General features: G+C 37.3%; 1 protein-coding gene across 4 annotated transcripts in view; it reads left to right on the top strand.

The window, feature by feature from the left end:
- NARS2 (asparaginyl-tRNA synthetase 2, mitochondrial) overlaps positions 1 to 13278 on the top strand; it is a 150423-nt gene that overhangs the window by 93101 nt on the left and 44044 nt on the right. For 3 of the 4 annotated variants that reach the window (XR_016393857.1, XM_089915354.1, XM_022593918.2), the window contains exons 7-9: positions 8632 to 8764; positions 12641 to 12739; positions 12839 to 12876. Coding sequence is in view for 3 of the 4 variants with exons in the window: in XM_089915354.1 (XP_089771480.1) it covers positions 8632 to 8764; positions 12641 to 12739; positions 12839 to 12876 (270 nt within the window). In the remaining variant the exon portion in view is untranslated. The remainder of the gene's footprint in view (positions 1 to 8631; positions 8765 to 12640; positions 12740 to 12838; positions 12877 to 13278) is intronic. The other variant, XM_089915355.1, reaches the window with a different exon arrangement.

The following is a 13278-nucleotide window of genomic DNA, read 5'->3' as shown; positions in this document are numbered from 1 at the left end:
ATTAATCCATTGGTGAACATTTGGATTGTTTCTACTTTTTGGCTACTATGAAAAATGCTGCTTTGAACACCTACATACAGGGAGTTTTTTGAACACTTCTTTTCATTTCTTTGGTGTTTGTACTCAGGAGTGGAAATGCTGGGTCATATGATAATTCTATTTTTAACTTTTTAAGGTATCACCAGACTTTTTCACAGCAATTGCAGGATTTTACATTCCCACCAGCATGTACAAGGAGTTTCTCCACATCCTCACCAACACATGTTATTGTCCATTTAAAAAATTATAGCCATCAAAATTTTTTTTAAGTATATTGATTAGTGATCTTAACTTTTTTTTAAGGTAGTAGTTCTTAATCAGGAGTTCACATAATAATTACTTGTAGAACTTTTAAATATACTCATGACCAGAACCCTCCCTAGATTTTCTGAATGGAAGTCTCCAGAGGTAAAGCTCAGAATTAATACTCCTTAAGAATCATTGCCTAATGTAGTGGTTCTCAAAGTTTGATCTGGGGCCCTCTGAGACCCTTTCAGAGAAGTCCTTTGAGATGAAAACTATTTTCATAATAATAGTAAGCCACTATTTTGTGTCTTTTTCATTTTTATTCTCTCTTGAGTATACAGTGAAGTTTTCCAAAGTCTTCATAACATGTGATAGCAGAACAGATTGAATGCATAAGCAGTTATGAGAACCCAGCTGTCTTCTATTAAGCCAGATATGAAGGAGATTTACAAAAATGTAAAACAGTGCCACTCCTCTTATGAATTTTTATTAAAAAGATGTTTTTATGACATAGAATGGGTTTATCATTGTTTTTAAATGAGTTAATAAATTTTATCAGTTTTAATGATAGATATTGGTAGACATAACCTACATAAACAAAATCTCTTGCACTGACTGAAAGTATAAAGAGATCTTGAGACCAACCAAATCAGAGCTGTAGACCTTTGGAAAGAAAGGAGATGCACACACAAAAAAACAAAAACAAACAAAACTCTTAACCCATTCGTTGAACACTTACCATATAGTTAATATTACGTTAAACTTTTTACATATTGTTTCATCTTTATAATAACCTCATGACAAATATATACTTAACTTCATTTTCACATGGGAAAATTTAGTCTCAAAGAAGTTAACTTGGCTAGTTCATAAGTGGAGGGCCCAGAATTTCAATTTAGGTGTTTAGAGTACAGGCTTAACTTAATCACTGTGATGACCTTTAAAAAGTATGGGTCATCAGTACAGGACTTGAGCCCAGGAAATTGTTGACAGTTCAGTGCCATAATGACTCATCTACTGCTACAGTATCAGGCCTCAGAAAACCTTTGAAATCTTTGTAGACTTTAAATAACATGTAAATACCATGTGGTGCATGTACCTAAATTAAAGTTTTCACATGGTCTCTTTCATGGTCCTCAGTACAAGGACTGCTAAATATGAGAAATACAAGAGGGATAATTTAGGCAAGGCATGAATAGATGCAGTTGACAAAATGTATACCTTTTTTAAAAGGTGATTTTAGTATCTTGTTAAAAATGTGAGGACAAATACACAGTTAGAAAGAACAATTAGTAAACTTTGACCCTTGAGAAAAGTGTTATTTTCTGGGACTTCCCTGGTGGCACAGTGGTTAAGAATCTGCCTGCCAGTGCAGGGGACACGGGTTTGATTCCTAGTCCAGGAAGATCCCACCTGCCATGGAGCAACTAAGCCCGTGCACCACAACTACTGAGCCTGTGCTCTACAGCCCTCGAGCCACAGCTACTGAGCCCAAGTGCCACAACTACTGAAGCCCACAGGCCTAGAGCCCGTGCTCTGCAACGAGAGAAGCCCGTGCACCGCAGCAAAAAGTAGCTCTCACTCGCCACAACTAGAGAAAGCCCACACATAGCAGTGAAGACCCAACACAGCCTAAATAAATAAATTTATTATTTTTTTAATGTTATTTTCTAAATTCAGTCAGTCCTCTGAAGAGTCCATCATTACAGGAATGATGAAGTAGCATTACTTGTCTTAACATTTTGGTATCCACTCGCAGAAGCCAAAGAGGCAGGTGCTTCTCTGTTTACATAGAATAAGACTAAGGGAAATTTTTTTCATGTGGTAATACTTTAGTTTCTCAAAAAGTAAAATCTTTGCTTACTAGAGATGTTCATCTGATCTAGTCCTTTTCAAAGATATACTTGTTGCCTACAGAGCAAAAATAATATATGGGCAGTCTTTTCAAAAAACTGATTCTTTTATTGCCTAGTGCCTTCTGTGAAAAATTATTTCAGGGAATAGCAGAATTTTTTGCTTAGTAATTGATATTCTGTTTACCACCTTCCTCTTACTCCTCTATCCTCACCCCCATCCCAGTGCTGTTTCAAAGGTTCAAAGTTTGGGGATCAGCATATTTTACAGAAAATCAGTTAGTTATTTGACAAATTTTAATTGTCTAGTGTGTGTCATGCACTGGGTTAAGAACTGAGGATACTATAAGGAACCAAAAAATAGATAAGGTCATTCATGAAATTTACAGTCTAGTGAAAGAGATGGACATTAAACAAATAATTACATCTGTATATGTCATTTATTTTAATTTTAAGAGGCTCTGTGAGCAGTAGTACATGGTGTTATTAAAGACCCTAATGGGAGGATTGACCTGGAAGGTTGGAATAAGACTGAAGCCAGTGTGGGGGTCAGGGGAGGCATGAGTTCTGTTTGTGACAAGTGAAAGGACTAAGTAGGCGGGTGTATGCTTCTGGAGCTTAGAGAAGAAGTCTGGGCAGGAGATACAAATTTGTGAATTGTGTGCCAATAGGTAATTAATTGAAAATTAATTGACGGAGGTGAGATCATTTAAGGAGAATTTATACAGTGAGAAAAGAGATTCTAGGACTACAGTTCAAAGAGTGCTAGTGTTTAATGAATAGCTAGTGTATGTAGAAGGAGACAGAGGTGGAGATCAGATAAATAGGAAAACTAGGAGAATACAGTGTTAAATATTCCAAGAGGAGAGAGTATTTCAAGGAGTATTAAATAAAATTCAGACTCTCTTTACCATGGCTCACAAGGAAGACCCTACATGTTCTGATCCCTTCCAAACTCTTTGACCTCATCTCTTAGCATTCGTCTTGCTGCTGTCCTGCTTCTGTTCTTCAAACTTGTCAGGCTCTTTCCTACCTTAGGTCCTGTGTGCTTCATATTCCCTTTGCTAAATGTCCTTCCCCCAGTTCATAAGCTCATCAGAGAAGAGTAGCCAACCCTCCAGTCCCTTTAGCAGGATTGTTGTCAGACTCTATCGAACTTTGAATCTCATTATACAATTAAGATTAAACTTGCTTGGACCTCAAATTCAGTTCTAAATCAGATACTTAGGACATGTTAAAGGAAATTAATTTTGCAGAAATGTTTAGCAGTTGTGGTAAAGAAGAAATTTTTAGATTTTACAGTGCATCCTCGCTAAGACATCTTGTTAAGAGTTGATGGTGAGAGCTACATCTCTTTATAAACCAAGTGTACTATTTCAAGATAGAGGAAAGGGGGTAAGCTGGAAAGGAGGTGTCTGGTGTCCGCTCTGTTAGGCATGTAGAAGCAATGAGTGACAAATATGTCACAGTATTGATAATCCAGTGGATACAAAGCAGTAGTAATATAGATGATTGTTTTCTGGATGATGGGAATACCACTTGACAAAGACTGTTTTAAAAGTCAGTTTAAAGTTGTCTGTGAGTTCACTTCAGTTCAATGAATGTTTCCTGAATGACGGTAGGGAAGTGATAGGAGGTTGGGAGTGGGCGGCCTTAGGGAAAGTTGCTGATCCCCCTTATGCTGAACGATAAGTTCTTCCCCAGCTAAAAAGGCAGTAATTCCTCTTTTCTTTCAAAATATAAAGATTAGCTCTTAAATTTCAGGGCCAGAAGGAATAAATGGCAAAGCAATCAGTGACTACTTCATAATAATCCACTTGCCAATTTAGGGCTTCATAAAACGCCACACAAGGGAGAAAGTGACCTTTGCAGAACCATTTTTTGGTAACTTTACTTTTTATTTTTAAAAAGCCACTTTTGTAGCTATCTTAGCTGATGTGTATTGAATGTACTTTTGTTATCTTAAACATCAACTCCAAGCTCATGGACTTTCCATATATAGCTTCCCTTTCTCCATAATTGGCACAAGAATGATTCTTAGTACTGTTTTCTTTCTCTGCTGGTCTCTTCTCACAGCAGTACTGGCCTTTCACCTGGTTTTGTATCTTATTTTAGTAATGGCCTCGTTCTCAGATCTTATTTTAACTATGGCTTGGGCCAAGCCTTGCTGCAAATTGCTTTCATGTGTGTGGAAGACAGAGGAAAAAGAAGAAATCAGCGTAAATTAAAATAATAGTGATTTCACATGGACCTAGAAACAAAATTATGTAAAAGATACTAGAGAATAATGCCAAACTGCCTGCACCTCCCACTCATGTAAGAATTTGAAGACCAGAAAGGCTAAATGTCTTGCTAAAGTTTACAAAATATTGATTAAAATTTATCTTCTCATTATTTGCATGAAAGCAACATATCCTAGGGAGCTATAATTTTAATACATAAAACAAATAAGCTATTCACAAGGAAGAGAAATATACCAAACTACTCACCCTAGTTATCTTTGAGAAGGCGGGGAGTGCATATTACAAATTTTTCTCTTGTTTACTGGGTTTGTCCATGTTCAGTTATGAGCATCATTATTTTAATATCATAATGAAGGCTGTGATCATTAGAGTCAGAGCTAGAGTTGAATCTGGCCCCTACCACTTGTTAGGCTATGACTCTATGACTTTTGGAAAAGCTTCTTAACCTCTCTGAACTTCAGTTTCTTAGACTGAATAATAGAAGTAACAATGTATCCTTTATTGAGTTATAATAAAGGAGTTAACTGTAAGGTTCTCACATCTAATGCCTGGCCCACAAGGAGCACTTGCTAATGGTAGCCACTATCACTACTACTACTTTCACTACTGTATTATAGAACACTGGACGCTGACCTGGGGTGATCTTTATTGAATGATTTAAACATTTATCTGCTTAACAACTTGATGCTAAATTAGGGAATTTGTCAACATACCTTCCAGCTTATTTTATCTTTTTGTTAATTCAGAGAAAGCACCACGGCCATTGATTTTTACTTTACCCTATTAGAATAATACTTAACTTTTGGGTACCACAATTAGAATCTAATCCTTACTAAAATAAAAATCCTTGATCCTCTTCTATATTTTATACAAGAGAGTTTACCCTGTATTGCTAGAGAAAATCATTAACCGTTGTTAAATAAAAAATCCCTATTGTTAAATATCTTGGAGCTCCCTCCCTATCCATGTGAGAAGTAGGAGCCCTTGTGACTTGAACCTGTAGTTCTTTTTAGATACCGTTGTTTTCTCTGTATCTAGTACCTTAATACATATATAACGTGTCTCTTTTGAACAGCAATCCCATTGGCCTCCTTGTATTTCAGGATGATAACTGCCCATTTCTTAGAAGTCTTCCTCAGAGCCTCCAAAGTAAATTCCACCTATGCCATGGAGTTTCTATTCATGCCCTGGAAAATTTCAATAGAATATTCTTTGTTATTAGTGAACATGTATGTACAATTTCCTGTGATGCAGTTCCAGAAAAGAATGTCGTTTTATTTATTTAAATATACTATTGCCAACCTACCTAGAGATCACATAGTCATAGATTAGAAGCTCGAGGTCCTGTAATTTTTGAATTTATTGTTTGGGGCAGACCTAAATTGTTTGACCCATTTTAGCTATTGAGTAACAGCCACAGTAAAATATATCTGAGTATTTTTCTGTACATTATTTGTAATGTTACTGTTTATAAGGATGTTGTGCTTTTCCAGTTTACAACTGAAGAAGCCTGTCACCCTCATTATTATTCATTCAACTTGAGCACCTGTTTTATCTTAGGCACTGAAGTTGCAAAGATGAATAAAACATTTTTCCTACTGTAGAGTATTTCATAGTTTATTGAGGGAGAAAGATACAAAATGCACAATTATATTTCTAAGTGATACAGTCTGTATAATAAATGTATAAACAAAGTGTTACAGTCATAGAAAGGAGGGAACAATAAATTTGGGGGTGTATGGTAAGGTTACAAAGAGAAAGTGACATTTAAGTCAAGTCTTGAAGGATGGATGGGAATTTGCCATTTGGAGAGAGAGGAACAAAGGACGGGCACTGCAGAGAGGGGACAGCCAATGAAAAAGCCTAAAGGCATGTGGGGCATGTAAGGAGAGTATCCTCAGTGTGCTGGAGAAAAGACTTTGTGAAGGAAGGTCCAGTCAAAGTTAGGAGTTTGAATTTTAACCTTTGAGTAGGGGAGAACCATTGAAGATTTTTAAATTAGGGCTGATATAATCAGATTTGAGTTTGAAAACTTATAGTAGTTTGGGACTGGAGGAAGAAAGGCAGGTGGCAGACACAAGAGTTGACACAAGACAAAGTTGTGGAAATAAAGAAGAGTCTCTAGATCTGCAAGAGTTTCCCTAGGTATAAACAATATAATTCTGTGATCAATATGCTAGGGAAGTGTGTGGGCAGTGAGGGAGGGATGGGGATCTGGTTTGGGTGACGAGGTGGGTTAGCTAAGATTAACAGAGCTGGGGAAAATGTACTGTTCATTATTTTGTTTTTGCTTGTTTTGGGGAGCAAGGCAAGAGTTTTCGTTTTGGACAAGGTAAGGTCAGTGTTTTTAGGAACATTCTAGTAGGCAAGTCTGGATCTGAATCTTGGGAGAGAGGTTATATAGTAATATTTTGAATTCTTACGGTTTGTTTTTCCATTAAAAACTAAGATTCTTGGAGGGTAACTGATCATGGTCTCAGAAAGGTGGCTGTAGAACCAAAACATAAATTCCTAAGCTTCTTACCAACTAGGCCTTGACTGAAATGACCTTTGAAAGAAAAAATAAATCTCATGATTTCCACTATAATTGTTTTACTGTTTAATTTCCCACAGTATCTTTACTTAAAAAAAAAACAACACAACAAAAAAATACTGGTATGTATATCTACAATCCGTTTTCTGTACTGTTTTCTGATCTTGGTATTATTTGACTGATGATAAATGAAGAGTGTTGAGGATAACAGCTAAGGAGCCCCAAACCTCTTGTTTTGTTCTAGCAAAACCTTAAAATTCAAAGATTACTTGGTCCTCGGGACTTCCCTGGTGGCGCAGTGGTTAAGAATCCGCCTGCCGGGCTTCCCTGGTGGCACAGTGGTTGAAAGTCCGCCTGCCGAAGCAGGGGACATGGGTTCGTGCCCCGGTCCGGGAATATTCCACATGCCGCGGAGCGGCTGGGCCCGTGAACCATGGCTGCTGAGCCTGCGCATCGGGAGCCTGTGCTCTGCAACGGGAGAGGCCACAACAGTGAGAGGCCCGCGTACCAAAAAAAAAAAAAAGAATCCGCCTGCTGATGCACGGGGCACGGGTTCGATCCCTGGTCTGGGAAGATACCACATGCTGCAGAGCAGCTAAGCCTGTGCGCCACAACTACTGAGCCCAAATGTCACAACTACTGAAGCCCGCAGGCCTAGAGCCCATGCTCAGCAACGAGAGAAGCCACTGCAATGAGAAGCCCACACACCGCAATGAAGAGTAGCCCCAGCTCACTGCAACTAGAGAAAACCCGCGCACAACAACGAAGACCCAACACAGCCAAAAATAAATAAATAAGTAAATTTTTTTTAAAAAGGGGGCTTCCCTGGTGGCACAGTGGTTGAGAGTCCGCCTGCCAATGCAGGGGATACAGGTTCGTGCCCCAGTCCAGGAGGATCCCACATGCCGCGGAGCGGCTGGGCCCGTGAGCCATGGCCGCTGAGCCTGTGCGTCCGGAGCCTGTGCTCTGCAACGGAAGAGGCCACAACAGTGAGAGGCCCGCGTACCGCAAAAAAAAAAAAAAAAAAAAGAATGAAGGTGTCATGTTCGCTTCTCTGCAGAAATTTAAAAATAAGAATTTTTTCCCCATTTATGTTGTTGAACTATAGCCCTTCTTGAAAACCAGAGAGTAAAGCAGACAGTTCTTCAAAATCCACCCCACCCCCCAAATGTCAGGGCTCACTGAGCATTGATTAAAACTCCTAGGTGGGCGTAAAGGACTTGAGTAGGCCTAACAAGGCAAATCACCATACGTATCTGATAACTTTTTTTCATATATTTAGAAAATGATTGGCTTGCCTTATCCACATGAAATACTGGTTTTAACTGTTACTATCTAGATTCTCTGTGTGGCTTCTTGGGCTGTGGTATTTTTCCTTTACTTTGTTCTCAATTGCTGTGAAATGTAGTTGCCTGCTGTTAAAGGCAGCTGCAGTAGAGTGCATCCAGAAGTGGTTATAATTCTATATTTAGTAAGCCATAGGGTTTGTAAAGCATTTGCAAATTCCTTTGGAATAAAATGGTTTCTATAAATGTAACATTTTTAATGAAACTATTATAATCACCCATTAAAGAAATGTGGCAGCTAATATGTGTGGATTTGTGGACAAGACAGAGGCGCAGAACTTTTTTTTTTTCTTAAGAGCTTACTGAATATTTTAAATACTTAAAATTAATCATGTGAATCCTATTTTTACACTGTTAATCTTGAATTGCAGAGCTTTTACTCAAGTGTTTACCTTTGGTCCAACATTCCGAGCAGAGAATTCTCAGAGCCGGAGACACCTGGCAGAGTTTTATATGGTAGAAGCAGAGATTTCTTTTCTTGAGAGCCTTCAAGATCTCATGCAGGTAGGTACTCAAGTTTTAAAATAGTTTCTAAATATCAGGCATCTGTGACATTAAAATGCTTCTGTATACATTTTTACCTCTGACATCTGTGCCTTACAGGTGTTCATAGAATGAAGAAGATGGAGAACTAATTAATAAACATCTACTGAATGCTGTTAGTGTAATAGTTTTTAAAGTACAGGAGTCAAACAGATTTAAGTTCATGTCCAAGCTCTGCCATTAACTTTGTTATGATGTTACCTAACCTTAGTGATCTTTAGCTTCCTCAGCTATAAAATGAGAATAATAGTAGCTATTTCATTAGGTTATTGTGAGAAGTAAATGAAAGATTATGTATGTATAATGTAAAGCATCCAGTATGGGATCCAGCACAAAGCAGGCTTAGTAAATAGTAGCTCTTGATATTTGCTAGGCAAATAAACAAAACGTCTTTATAGTTAGAGAAACATGTCTATAGCTATAGTATTAGAAAGCATCCACAGGAGCTGTCAGAGCTCTGGGACAGGGATGAAGCTGGAGATATAGTCAAGAGTCAGCTCATGAAAGAAAGACTGTATTTAAATGCCATGCTGAGGAGTTTGAACTTAATCCAAAAGATAAAGGAGAAAGTTCTCAGCTGGGAAAGGCCATGGTCAGAGTTATATTTTAGAAGTATCTCTCTAGCAGCATTATGAAAAATGATTTAGAGGGAGATAAAAATAGGGGTGGGAGCCTTTTCAGGAGGCTGTGGCCATAAATCCATATAGAGCACACAAGTCTGGAGATGGATGGACCAGGATTTGATTATTAGCTCAATCACTTACTGGCTATGTGACCTAAGACATGGGACTTAATTTCTCTGAACCTCAGTTTTCTTATCTATAAAATGGGAATAATAATTCCTATTTCATATGTTAATTCATAGGATTAGACAGATAATATATATAAGGTACTTAGCATAGTTCATGACACTTAGTAAGTACCCAGAATGTGTTAACTGTTGTTATGAATTCTCTGTCCACTACCATTTTGGTTAAGATCTTAGTTTGGAATTCTAATTACAGGATGTTTATTTTAGCAGTTTTCATCAACTCTTACTTCTTTCATTCTACTCTTATTCACCCAGTAAGTGACCCAATTCCACTTAAAACAGAAATACCATGTATACTCCCAAATAGAATGGAGTCACAATTTTATTATCCTGTCTTAGGTTGGATTTCCTAGTAAATAAACCCTAAAGCAGAGATTTGTGTGCAGGTATTACTGGGGAATGCTCTCAAGAGAAATATCTGTGAGGAAAGGAAGAAAGCAGCATTGGGCAGAGGGACAAGTTAAACTGTGATGCATTTACAAACAGATTCCTTAGCCAATTCCCTGAGAAACTTTGGAGCTAGAATGGTCTTTCATAGTTGTCCCATAGGACGGCAAGTGCCTCCTCCTGTGAGCCAGTCATTGGATGCGGGCTAGCTTGGGAAGGGGTTGTAACCTTGGGAGGGGTTGTAACCTTGGGTAAGGCAGTCCTCCTGGCCTGGGCAGTTCCTGAAGAGGGACCCAACTATGTACCATCAGCAGTTACTGTTCCTAGCGGATAAAGATCTTGGTCCTAAAGGGATGTTGTGGCCACACACCACAGTGTCCACTTGCATATACCCCTTTAACATCTCCCACCAATTTCTCTAGACCAGTGTCCCCAAGGGGATATTTTTGGTGTCCCTACTAGGGAGTGGGTGGGGGAGTAGGGAAGACGGGTTGCTACTGGCATCTAGTGGGTAAAGGCTAGGGATGTTGTTCAGTATCCTGCAATGCACAGCCCCCTCCCCGCCAGCGAAGAATTATCTGGCCAAAAATGTCAATAGGAACACTGTTGAGTTAATCCCTTTCTAGATTTAGGGATTCAGAATCTGAGCCTCACCAAGTCAGTAAAATTCCTTAATCAGCTTTCAGTTTGAGCTCACCACCCAATTCTTCATTATTCTTTCACTCAGGCAATGAGAGTATTGTAAAGAATGGAACCACGCGTTTTACCTCCTATTTCTGCCTTGTCCCTGTCTCCGCTGCCCAATGTAATACCAGAGGGAAAGATTATAAAGATAATACATAGATTGTTAGAATTTATTAAACATCATAATATTTGCTCTATAATTATGTATTCTATAACTGAGTAATTCTTATTTATTTGGTCGTCCACTGAGTGGTACTCAGGGCATACACTATTGAATAGTTTAATTAATTGGAATATAAACTTTTTCCTAAAGACAGAAGAAAAAGGTATATTCTTTCCAAAAATAAACTCCTGCTTCTCTCAGTTTTCTCCCTTTGATAAATTGAATTCTGTGGAAATTATTATCTTGATGAAGAGCAGTCTCTTAAATACAAAATCAGAATATTATAACAGGATATTTTCCTCTTATGACGTATAAGCAATTAAATATTATTATTTTAATACTATTGAGAAATATATATTTTTAAAACATGAGGGTTATGTTAACCCTTCAGTTAAGTTTCTGTTTTATTATAAATATATTTACAGAGTGTAGTCTGAAAGTCAAGGTTAGAAAAGCCAGTGATACCCTTCTTCAAATGGAAATGTTCTGCCCTTGAAAGACACTGCTTTAACAGCCCCAGCTGTTGAAGTCTTCATCTTACCGATTGTGTATTGTGTCCCTCAACAATGCAAGCGTACTATCCAATCTACCTGTTCTTTTTTCCTCTCAATATACATTGGCTTTTTGCAGTGATTGAGGGATATAACGCTTCATAAATCATTCAGTTACTTAGTGATTTCTTTATCTCACTGCTAGATTGAAGGTGGTTATAGCCTCAAGGCGAAACATCTTTAGCCTCCTTTTGCTCTTCTTTCATCAAGTTATTCCTTACTTCTCTACAAAATATATGTATAATATAAAAATGCAAAGTATATATAAAAAGAAATGAAAAATATTTTATATATGTACATAAGTCTATCTGGTTGTCACTTGATAATTAAGTTCTTTCCTATATCTGACCATGTTAAATTACTCAGACGCTTATGCCCCACTGTGTTTCCAGTGTTGATAGGGTATCCAGTGATTCAGAGAGGAAAGGAAGATACCTGCCTGTGGGGCAGCCTGGTCTTAATTCATGTATGTGCCTTTATGAGGACATATCTGAAAATCACAATATGATTTCATTGACATCAAAACAAAAATTTTAGTTTGGATTAAAAATATTTTAGAAATATTTTTCATTCCAGTCACTTTTTTCTTCTGAGAACAAGTTTTTCCCATAAGACTTTTATGGACACCCCTGGTAGAACGAATTCTTATACACTGATTTGTGTCGTTACTTTATACTTTAGCAAAGCAAAAATGTATGTATTTAGATGTAGATAGATCTCATTGCTTCTCTAATCTTAAAGTTTACTTTCATTTACCAATGACTGAATGAAGCACTTTTCAAAACATTCCACTCTTCACAACTGATGTTTGTTGCATGCTTCTCTGAGCTGGGCACTAAGCTAAGTCTTATACATGGATTATCTCATATAATTTCTCACAGCAATCCTGTAAGCTAGGTACTGTTAACTGTCCTGACTCTACAAGGGAATATACTGAAATTTAGAGAGGCATCAGTTTGTTTTAGCTGTTCATTTGACAGCCCACTTCAATACCAGTATTGAAACTGTTAACAGAAGGTTCAGACATGGTTCTTTCTTTTTTTTTTTTTAACCTTCTCTGAGAAGTTGTGATGCTCCCTCTAATCAATCTGGAAACTGAATTAACTTGCTGTAGTATATTCAGGAAGTAAGAGGCCTAATGGATTTATAGCCATTGAAACCTGGAGAGCAGTCCTTACAGGGCCCTAAACAGGTTTTCCATGAAGCTTACATGTCAGGCAATTCTGTATCATTTCTCTTAGGTTATGGAGGGCCTCTTCAAGACTACAACAATGACAGTTCTCTCAAATTGTCCTGAAGATGTTGAACTCTGTCACAAATTCATAGCTCCAGGCCAAAAGGTAATTAGCTTTGTGGATGAAGCCCTTTAAATATGTTAATTACATGTAAGGAATATAATTACATTTAATAAATTTTCTTTTTTCTCTTTTCTTACCAAGGACAGATTAGAACATATGCTAAAAAACAACTTTCTAATGTAAGTATTTATACTTTCTCTGAACTTTATTCATAATTTATCATCGTATTTATCACACTGTATTAAATTTTTTTGTTTGTATATCTGCTTATCACACTCCCTAGACTCAAGGAAAACCAGTATTTTAATTATTTTTATAGCTCTTATGTCTGGTTCATAGTTGATAATCAGTGTTTCATGAATAAATAAATGAATAAATCATAGCAAGATAATGTTCATAGTAATTATTAACTATATTCCTACAATTCAGACTAATTCTTTAGTAATCAAAATCTGGCTTGATTAAAAAACATGCTTTTAAGATAGGTACATGTAATGTCTGCCCCTCTATTTTTCTCTTATTTCAGTCTTCCTTCTTTTTCTTTACCTTTGCTTGCTAAAATCTGAAAATATATTCTGAAT

This window comes from Delphinapterus leucas, chromosome 7 (genome assembly GCF_059928025.1).
Source record: "Delphinapterus leucas isolate spDelLeu-1000000601 "Yukka" chromosome 7, BTC_Dleu_Yukka2, whole genome shotgun sequence".
NCBI classification, from domain to species: domain Eukaryota; kingdom Metazoa; phylum Chordata; class Mammalia; order Artiodactyla; family Monodontidae; genus Delphinapterus; species Delphinapterus leucas.
This window is presented reverse-complemented; position numbering and strand designations above follow the sequence as displayed.